The following is an 11,312-nucleotide window of genomic DNA, read 5'->3' as shown; positions in this document are numbered from 1 at the left end:
ATATGCCACAAGTAATGCAAGTGTCTCTTTGTTTTGAAACAAACAATGAGTTAAAAATTTATGAAATTGCTTCTTTATTCATTTAAATGCCTGTTATGATACAGCACAATGTGACATTTAGAATTGTGCAAACATGAGTTTCTGTAAAAGAAGAGATAGTCCTTGCTCTAGCAACGAGCAGTTCAAATGTTTAAATACTGTGATGGTGTTCAGGAGAAGAATCCAGCAATAACTCTATACACAAAAACAACAACAACCGAACAATCACTTATCACTTGAACAAGCATTTCTCTTATGATCATTTGGAGCAGTCATTGTATGAGTCTCAGTTTTAAATGTGATGTTGATAAACAACTTACTGGTTCCATGCACTAGATACCCACACTTTACAGTCAGTCTGCAGGATGGAATTTACAAAAACACATTTGGAGAAATTAACTTCATGTTTCCCTGTTTCTCAAGAGCAATCTAGCAAAAATGATAGCAATTGATTACTTGTACAGTGCACCTCTGGTGATGACTGGCTTGATCTCAGAGGAATACGACACGTTGAACAGGATCTCATTTTCATATTATGAACAATTAACACTGTAGATGTGAGTTCCCTTAGGGTGTGGAACTTCAATGATAAGGTATCCACTTTGTATGGCAGCAGATGCAGGCGAGCAACTACCATGGAGTTCAACAGCTACAAGCACTACATCCGGGGGGATATTACTAAGATAGAAAGAGAAGACAAGATACAGAATCTCTAAATTAAGACAACAGGATTTTGTTACACACACACAAAGACACATGTTACTGCAAAGTACATCACCAATAAATTAATGTTTAAATTATTTAAATGTTGTTGTGAAAATAGGGTTTGCCAGTATGAAAAAAAGAAAAATTTAAAACAAAAAGCGAAACTCATGGTTGATTGAAGACAGGTTAAGAGCTAAGGGATGAGTTGCCTCTAAATTAATACCAGTGTACCTGAAAGAGTTTTGGTGGTGGTGCTGATTGTTCATTAAATCCTGTAAATCTGACTATTCACATGATTCAAAACACACAAGCTACTCAAAATTTCAAATGATATCCCCAAACAAATCACACTAAAATTAGCTGAAATACTGGACTGAGATGCTCTCAACAAATTAACAGTGAGAATTACATAAATAAATTCCTTACTAGGGCGGCACGGTGGCACAGCAGGTAATGTCACAGTCACACAGCTCCAGGGACCTGGAGGTTGTGGGTTCAAGTCCAGCTCTGGGTGACTGTCTGTGAGGAGTTTGGTGTGTTCTCCCTGTGTCTGTATGGGTTTCCTCCCACAGTCCAAAAACACATGTTGGTAGGTGGATTGGTGACTCAAAAGTGTCCGTAGGGGTGAGTGTGTGAGTAAATGTATGAGTGTGTGTGTTGCCCTGTGAAGGACTGGCGCCCCCTCCAGGGTGTATTCCCACCTTGCGCCCAATGATGCAAGGTAGGCTCTGGACCCACCGTGACCCTGAACTGGATAAGCGATTACAGATAATGAATGAATGAAAAATTCCTCAATAAGAGGCCATATCCAGGCCCATCTTCATAACAGACCCAAACATAAATACATCTGAAAAGCACAATCGAGGGAAGCTCATTAATAACAATCCCACTGACTTAAAAAAGGAAAGAATTTCATACATTAAATTAATTAAATATATTCGCATATCTATATGAAATGACTAGGAAAATCTTGGTGAAACAACAAAAAATTAGATGGTGTGAGGCTTACCAAAAGCAGTTTAGAAGACAATTATCCTTGTAATAACCTAGGGCTGCTGCTTTCTCAGCAGACATGACCTCAGGATGCTGTCCTCATTCCTCATTAATGTGGAGAGCTGGAGCTCCTACCAACTCACACTAATATAAACAAGCCAGTTTTTTTTTATTATTAGTGATCTGCCCATGTCTGAAAACATTATACAATTTGTTCTTATAATTCTAATAAATTGTGAAAAATGAGCGACTTGCAAAATTATACAATTTGTACACTGCACACTGGGTACTTATTACGAAATGGGCTTTAGTTTGAGTATCAATATTCCTGGCATAAGAACATGACAGATCCTTATCCAAAGAAACCTTGAATGGAAGAGAGAAAATCTGAATCAACAAAATGCTGGCAGAACATGTTGTGCTGGTTAAACTGCACTGGAATAATGAATTAGCATAACACAAGACTAGCCTCACTGACTTGTAATAGAGAGATTTAAAGTTAACTTTCCACCAGGCTGACAAAACAAAATTATTTTACAAAATGCTTGAAATTGAATGTGACAGCCAGGGGGAGGCAGTTTCACAGAGACAAAGATATATCTGTTTCTACATTCAGTCTCAAACTCAACTGTCTAACATTGACTAACATTTTGGGAAGCAATATTCTTATTAATCCAAAAGATTATTTATCACTACTTTTCGGCACAAGAGCATAATATAGCACAGGTTTTGGTCACGCAGTTCACAAGCAACTGTTTGAAAAAGGAACAATCTGAAGTAAAAAATAAATTTAATAACTTGCCCAGTCAACTGGCGCCCCCTCCAGGATGTGTTCCCGCGCACAGTGATTCCAGGTAGGCCCCTGACTCACCGTGACCCTGAACTGGATCAGCGGTTACAGACTATGAATGAATAAACAGATTTGCCAAGACCTAAAAAAAAAAAAAATAGAAAACCATGATAGGTTTGGCTCACAAAATATATGGGTCTTTAAAAAATCTGAATCAGAATCACTTTATTTGACCAAGTATGTTTGACATACAAGGAATTTGGTGAGTGCACACATGTATAATATGTAACGTACAAGACAAGCCAGACAGGCACAGAGGCTATTAACCAAATAATAACCCGAATATAGTATAAATAAAGTGGGCAAAAAGTGTCATGTGCAAGGGGCTACAGTGGATGAGTGATAGTAGTGATAGTATTGTATATATGCCAGTCATACTGCATACATACTATAAGTGTGCTATAAAAATTATTGTGTACAGAATATTACAGAATTATAACACAGGAATAAAGCTTTTAAATACTTTACAGCTGTGAAAATATATTAAACAGAGCACATATAACACAAGAAAAGCATAGGTTTTGAGATGCAGGTTCTCAGGTTAAAGTTCAAGTGCAAGGTGTCCATGTTTGCTGATGAATGCTACAGCTCTGGGAAAAAGCTGCTGGTGTGTCTGGTTGTCCTGGTTTTGATGGCCCTGAGTTGGCCTAAATATTACAGTTCTTGTAATCCAACTTTCCTTCGTGTTGTTGCAAAGATTATAAAGCAAAAAAGTTGCAAAGTTTATAAAACACTCTGATAGAAGATCATAAAAATTGTGAGCACCAGAAAATGTGGATACAACGTATAGGACTATGCTGTGCACTTTTGTACACCTGATTTCATACATCTGAGGAGAGACTGATTGTGATAGATAATGCCTTCTGATTATTTACACTCTTTATTGGTATATCAGTCTCCTGAACTACACAGTAGCTGACATCATGAAAACACAGATTACAATAAGAATACATTGCAACACCACAAGATGGCAGACAAGGCAAGCAAATATCTGCTAACAAAATAATTATGCTTGAGACCTAGATGAACACATGGGTTATAGATCTCACAGCACCTCATAAGTCATGTGGTCTTTTACATTCTTCAGCATATAATCTCTAAATACAATCTCCAAAGCTTTCAGCCTGCACACATACACCATGATAGCAGGTTTTTGTTTTCTTGACTCTCCAGTTCTCCAAGAGCAGAGCAAAATCTCATACAGGAAGTCACAAAGAACTAAACTCAGATAAGGTCACTGGCCATGAGTGTCTTTTTGTCTTTGTCTTAGGAAGCAATATACTCAAATATGAATACAGATTTGAAGAGCACATATGAAGAGTGGAGATGTTTACAGTACTGGATAACTGGAATGAATTACCAGGCCATAAATTCTGCACTCAGGCTTCACTCACAGACATAAGTATAATATTGAAAGCAGAAAAACAAAAACTCTGCATCAACAGCATTTTCAAAAATCTAGCTGAAACTATAACAAGAAAACTGTCAATGTGCAGAGGGATTGCCATTGATGCCCGAGATGTTTATATATCAGTTGAAACAACACTATTCTTTCAGTTTTGGTTACATTTTAGTGTGTGTGTTTACTATATTAGCAACATCAATGCAGAAACACGTATGCTAGCACCATAGACAATAAAGTTTCAATTGTACAGTTCTGTGCCTGTTTTAAAGACCACCCTTCATTCACAAACCATCTTGTCAAAGCAGCCATGAAATAAAAGTTACTAATTTTCCAGCATCAGGAAAGAAAAGAAGAAAGCAACTTTTAGCTTATTAAATTACACTGATACCTGAAAAAGTAAATGCATTGGATTTTTTTTTTGATTTATAATGTATTAGAATTTTTTTGCATCTTCCATTATTTACACAAGATATATTAGCAGTTTTATTTAGAAACTTGCATATTTTTCCTGTTGGTTTAAAATTCAAAGTTCTTTCAAAATGCATTCAAACAGATTCAGTGAAGACTTTAAAGTCTGTTATTCAACATTTTGAACATGTGATTTGCAAATGTAAATCCATTTTGTGTATTTCCTTTCATGGTAACAGCTTCTTGAGAGCAACACAGGTTTTCAGACCCACAGCGCTGGACAGGCTTGTTATTAACGAACAGTAGACAGAAACACAGAAACCCATCTGTGTGTGTATGTATTTTCATGTACTATCTAGGCTAGATAACACAAAAAAATGCATACACACAGATGAGCTACAGTCTATAGTTTTATGATAAGTATATTACTAATTGTCCAAGTATAATGAGGGCATTTCTAACATATTGACAGCTCAGGAGCATCAGTTGTTTAATCTTCATCCATGTACCTTTCATTTTAAACATTACAGTGTTTCCCCGAAAGTTGGCCACGATGAAAAAGCAGAAGTTGTGCTCGACATCTGGTTGTAAATGTCCCTTCAGATATGTCACCCTTATCACAAGACAGTCACATCCAGCTTTATCCTCACAAAACGGCAAACCAACAACTCTATTATTTATTATTTTATTGCTAAAGTTGGAGAGCAGTTCTTAAGCAGAGCCATTACTGTAAGTAGTTGAGTAAACAGATAAAAGAATAATACTGCCACAGATTAGGCAGCTGTGTAGAACTGCTTCTGTCCAAGCTTACTTCCTGTTAAGGTCATTGTGTGACGGCATCGTTTTAAAGTATTTCGGTTGAATCATGCTCAGCTGACGTAGCCCTGCAAAGTCACCATTATGACAAGTGACCATGAACGCTGTTTGACTTTTATTATGCATTTCAACTTCCTGTTTTTGTTCAGGGACTTTCTTGGCAGCTTCAAATCCGAGATAGGCCAATTCAGAGGAAAGATTACTAAAAGTAAGAAACAATGACCAAAGGGTCCACCAATGGGAAATAATTGCTGAACAACGAAATCTTCTTCTACATTGGAAGTGTGAGGGGTGTGGGGTCATCCACAATGCTGGAGGATTTGCGGATGCTGCGTGTTTAGTAAATATCCGTGATGAAGTTGACAGAGGCCAGTGACATTTTCAGCTGTTCGCACTGTGGTAGATGCAGGGTCTTGTGGTCTAAGCCAGAGCAAATTCCAAACCAGGCAGTGATGCAGCTCCACAGAATGCTCTCTGGCCCTGTGTTAAATATTATCCCACCAAGAGTCACTGCAAAGATTTCTTGGTAATCGTACTGGTGTGGAGGACATTAAAAGTCATAACTGAGAAGATTAAAATTAAGATGTCCAGGTACCTACAGACCTGACTGAGATATAGGCCCTAAAGCCAAAGCAGATAGACTACACATAGGCACTGTATGCAATACCTGTGCTGAAATACTTTAATTCAACTGAGAACCGGTGTATTTCAACAGCCAGTGAACTCGCCTCGGCAGTAAATGAAAATAAATTAGTTGTGTACAATCTGGGAATAGCTTTATCACGTTTAAACAACAAGAACAAGTTAAACAACATTGACTTTGATGCTTATGTCAGAAATTGAAAACCTTAAACACATGACAGCATGAATATTCCTCTTTTGGCAATTTCTTTTAAAAAATTGTAGCCATCTGTGTTTGCGCCATTTTGAGTGCGACAGTGAACTCAAGGCATTGTACAAATTTGTGCAGAATCTGCTTTACTCAAACACAACAATGTCTATTGCTTTACTCAGTCCTACCCGAACGAATTACGCATGCAGGAGAAAATACCCTTTAGTGCAGCTACCACAATATATTCAAAGTATCAATTTCAGTCTACACACTGAATATTGTTTTACGTAAGAACATAATATACAATATATAAGATTTCACTATTTAATTTTGCTGTCAACATGTACATTGTGCTCTTTTTGCGCTTTTCGTGAGGAACTGCATGTTCAGATGATCCCTTACGACGACAGTCTGCAGAATGATCAGTAGGAGGATTCCACACCAAAGACGGATTATGTAAATAAACGCCGGGACTTCGGTAGATCAAGGGAATGGGGTTGGATTTAAAGAAAATTTGATATGTGACTGGGTTCTTAGACATGTAGGAAGAGGAGATGCTATGCACCGTTAGTGTCTTGCAGTAAGGCGTGACTATGACTGTGCGATTCGACTGTACTGCAGTACATCGACATTTAAACCAACTGAAGCTTTTCTGTACCATCGACGTGCACCATCATGAGCAAAAGTGTAAGTCTAATACGTGATAACACGTCTCTGTTTGTATGGGCTTATGGGTAGTAGGTGGTGATTTTATAGCAATCAGAATAATAATCTATTTGAATGTACAAATAATTGCAGTCAGATTGAAACGGAATGTTGTGACTCTGACGTTTGATTCTATGCTGCACGGATGTTGAGGCTTGGCGTTGCTAGGAGACAGGGCATGGGCGTTAGTAATGGCAGTACAGGCTCATTTTAATAACTTATTTTCATCTGCATTGTTTTGACACTATCGCATAGAAATAACATTGATTTTTAAATACATAAAGACGAGGTGTCTATACCTTACTGTCTTTTGTTGGAAACAGAACACAGAGAGAGATCAGAAGAAAAGACTGCAGCAATTCCTGGCTGATCTTGCAATACTAGGATCTCTACAGGTTGGATGTGTGCTAGTGTACTTGATTGTGTGGTGGGTGGGAGGGGGGAACTGATTTGAACAGTCATATATCAGACACGGGTTCTGATCATCTCAACCTGCTGCGTGTCACCTGTTCTGTTTACAGGGTTTCAGATATTTTCAACCATGGCTCAGGGGGAAAGAGGAACTACTGCTCACTGTTGTCAATGAGGATTTGGTGGGTGTCTTTCAGTCTCTGTTGACATAAATCAGCAGTAACTGATTTGGGTTTAACACCAAAGATGCTGAACAGTGGTCTGTCATAATGTAAATATAAAAACCCCTTCATATTAAAGATATACAGACAAATGTATTATCACTGAGATTATTAAAATTAATCATTTACATACTTTTACTCTTCTCACTTACACTAAGATGGCTTGATTAACCTCCTATTTATTTTTTATGTTTGTTTTTATATTTAATTTGTTGACAATGCACCTTAATGGAGGTTTTATTATTATAATTTTTTTTACAATATCGGGAGGCTCTGCAGGGTTTGTTGTTGTTCAGTTAAAGGGCTTCAGCATAAGAAGAAATGCAAGATATGGGCCAGTTTAGGTCATTCTTTATAAATGTTTTACTGCTGTGACTACATGTTCCATTCCATAGGGATGGCGTTCTCCTGGCTTTCCAGTCTCAGTTGCCTCCTGCTTAACCAGTTCGACATGTAGCAGCAGCTACAGTCTGGATAGTGACTATGACAGTTCTCCTTTACCTGGAGAAATTTCTCAACCCAGACCTCAGCCTCCAAAGTTTCCTCCACAACAGCCTAACAGGTGGAGAAATAAAGCTGCTATAATTGTGGAACTGTACTCAGCACAACTCTGTACACTCATCAAAAATCTCTGCTATTGTCTGTAGGAGTAGTGATTCACATCTTCTCCCAGCATCACCCAGTGAGAAGGAGATTGCAGTGCCTGTGCGTTTTTACATTTCCCTTACTAACTTTTCCCAGTTCAAGTATTTGAAGGAATAATTCTGTAATAATCAGCACTGCCCTATGAATTTCCATTATGTGTTTAAATACAGGAAATTAACTGCACCCTTTTCCTGTTGGCTGGTTATGCTAAATATGGCCGACCATATGCATGGATACGATCCAATCATGAGCGACTGGTTAATATTGGAGGCACTGATTCGCTGGTTAAAGACACACCAATGAAGCTCAAGTCCATCACAGACTGGGTTTTAACTTCTCAAGGTTGGTAACAAATATCTTGCTTGTATATTAATAGAACAATACTTCCATCCCTTGATTTATTAACATTTCAAAACCATAACATTTTCAATGAATTCATTGTATTTGTGATGTCACAATTAATAAATAAATTACATCTGTCTATTATGGTTAGAGTACTTCAGCCCCACCTTCCCTTAAAAGTAAAAATTGGTGTTGACAACTGGAGTGCTTTTTATGCGCCTTGCTCCCAGTGATTGCAGATAGGGTGCAGACCCACCACAACCCTGAAATGGAAAAAGCAGTTACAGACAATGAATGAATAAATGAATGCTTTTTATGCAAGGCACATAAGCAGCCAATCAGAACATGGCCATAGAAGCACAGAACCAAAAAACGGATTGTTTAATATTAAGAGGCACTGAAAAATTCATTCATTAATTATATTCCTGTAACCACTATCCTGTTCAGGGTTGCATTTGGCCCAGAGCCTTCCCAGAACCAGAGTGCAAGGCAGGAACACACAATGGATGGTGCACCAGTCTATCAGAGGGCAACACACAAACACACTTATACTTATGTGTTGGCATATAAACTGGACATTGTACGTGAACATCAAAGGAAAAATTAAAAAATATATATACATTATTTAAGGTGTGCGCAACCGGTAGTGTCGCAGTCACACAGTTCCAGGGACCTGAAGGTTGTGGGTTCGATTCCCGCTCCGGGTGACTGTCTGTGAGGAGTTTGTTGTGTTCTCTCTGTGTCCGCGTGGCTTTCCTTTGGGTGCTCCGGTTTCCTCCCACGATCCAAAAAACACACATTGGTAGGTGGATTGGTAACTCAAAAGTGTCCGTAGGTGTGAGCGAGTGTGTGTTGCCCGGTGAAGGACTGGCGCTCCCTCCAGGGTGTGTTTCTGCCTTGCACCCAGTGATTCAGGGTAGGCTCCAGACCCACCGCGACCCTTAACTGGATAAGCAGTTACAGATAATTAATGAATGAATGAATATACATTATTTGACTTTTCTTCATCTGCTTTGCCTCTAATAAGGGACTTCAGTCTGCCAGAAACCTCTACCACCTTATGATGCCAAACTGTTCTTCATCTATGTCCCTTGCAGGAACACAGGTGTGGGATGTTGTGAATGAGTTGGTGGGTCTATGCACCATGCCACCTCCAGATAATCCTTTCTCTCTGGACATGCGCTACCTCCAAACTCTTCATCTCCCAGAACGCTTCCTAGTCACTGGGGCCCTTCTTAATTTCCTAGAGATGATTGTAGTTCAGGGAAGTCCAGTGGAACCCTTCTACGACATGGGTGGGTGCAGCCAGGAATTCCTTGAACTGAACCTGAGAGCTGAGTTCTAATGTAAAGGGAGCAGTGACCAAAAATATAAGCTGGACATGTTAACTGTTTTCTTCCTGAAATTAAATTAAGTAAGAGAAGGAGAAATCTCTTGGCAATATAGTTTTATAAACTTTAGCCTGTAAATGGTGACTTGACATTGCCTTTTTAATAAAATGCAATAATTTTACAAGTAAATTTTACCATCCCTATATTCATTCACCAATAAAATTCTCTCAGTTTAAAAGGTAGAATTGTTTTTCTAATTATGTAAAAAAACAGAAATTATGGTTCTAGTTTTAGAATTGTTTTATTCCATGTTTTTATCCCCAGTGATTTTATTTGATTTGAAATCAATGATGTGCTTAATCTTAAATTAGTGTATCATTTAGAAATCTGCAGTTTGATGATGCTTTTTAAATGTAGGTGCTGTGAAACCTTAAGATGATGCTACTAGTCTGGATATTAATTTTGTTGTCATCTCCCTTCTTTCTAGTTGTGAAAGAGATTAAACCCTTGAGACAACTCCATTTTCAGAGTCTTGCTGAACTCCAGAGGCTCCGCAGGCTGAAGAGCAGGAGCCCCACAGTACTGGACTCTTCAGAAGACCAGTGAACTCTATCACACTTTCAAGCCTACCACAGGGTCCAGTCTGGAGATAGCAACAAGCTCTTTGCAAAGAAAAAAGTAGTAGCAGCCATCCAGAAACAGGAACTGAAAGCAGTAGCAGAACATCCACACCCAAAAACACACCCACAGTCCGGAGGCATTGCACAGTTATTCTAAATATTATAAAATAACAGGGATAACTTGAAGTAATATGAATATGCGATTCCACCAAATGTCCACTTATTTTCATTTATAAATAAGACAACTTTTTTTCCACTCCGTTCATCTTTAAATATGCAGTTATCAGTGTACTGAATACTGAAAAATTTTTGAAGATACCATTTTACTTTTTGTATGTAATAAAAAAAAACTATCTTTATTTGTTTAGCAGCTTTTGATGAGCAAAAGTCAACAAACTAATTGGCTGCTGATATTACTGATATCATGGAACCTGTTTTACAAGCTGTTTTTATGCCACAAGAAAAAAATGGAGAAAAGTTTAGATGGATTGTGGGTTTTTCCTCTTTTGGGTGCATTACAGTTTATCGATAATAAATTTGATTTAGTTCCAAACCAGAGTCTGCCTATTGAGTACCGCTGCTATAGAACATTTTGTTAACTTTGAGTCTGGTCTTTTGCTGTTTAGACTTGCAATTTAATATTAACCAATAATAGACAAAATATTTGTAAATTATTGGATCAGTGATATTTATCAACTTCTGTGTCATGGTGATGATTAAGTCATCATCCAATTAAGACAACTTGTTTACTCTTGGCATCTTCTGTATCCAGTATCTGGATACAAATTGTTTTCATGTGAAATATATAAATGAAACCCTGTGCTCCATGTCCAGTTCATTTTCTCAGCAATAATGAGAGTTTAGGAACAATGATGTAAGATGAGGGTAGATCTGCATGACATCTGGCTATGAATGTGGACAATTTGGTATCTTACAAGGTTGTAAGGTGTGTCCCTTTGCTTAAATGCCAGGCTCAGCGTCATGTCAAT

General features: G+C 38.0%; 1 protein-coding gene across 2 annotated transcripts; it reads left to right on the top strand.

Moving 5' to 3' along the window:
- The first annotated feature begins 6,433 nt into the window (after positions 1-6,433).
- Positions 6,434-10,979, top strand: si:dkey-19b23.7 (uncharacterized). 2 transcript variants are annotated; one of them, XM_066681997.1, is made up of 8 exons: positions 6,434-6,735; positions 7,077-7,148; positions 7,275-7,346; positions 7,781-7,947; positions 8,033-8,090; positions 8,201-8,372; positions 9,470-9,667; positions 10,191-10,979. In XM_066681997.1, the coding sequence occupies exons 1-8, from the start codon at positions 6,724-6,726 to the stop codon at positions 10,307-10,309; spliced, it is 870 nt and encodes a 289-aa protein (XP_066538094.1). In that variant the 5' UTR covers positions 6,434-6,723; the 3' UTR covers positions 10,310-10,979. The 2 variants fall into 2 exon arrangements, with proteins under 2 accessions (XP_066538094.1, XP_066538095.1); XM_066681998.1 differs by lacking the exons at positions 7,077-7,148; positions 7,275-7,346.
- The last annotated feature ends 333 nt before the right edge of the window (positions 10,980-11,312 follow it).

This window comes from Hoplias malabaricus, chromosome 9 (genome assembly GCF_029633855.1).
Source record: "Hoplias malabaricus isolate fHopMal1 chromosome 9, fHopMal1.hap1, whole genome shotgun sequence".
Taxonomy (NCBI): Eukaryota; Metazoa; Chordata; class Actinopteri; order Characiformes; family Erythrinidae; genus Hoplias; species Hoplias malabaricus.
This window is presented reverse-complemented; position numbering and strand designations above follow the sequence as displayed.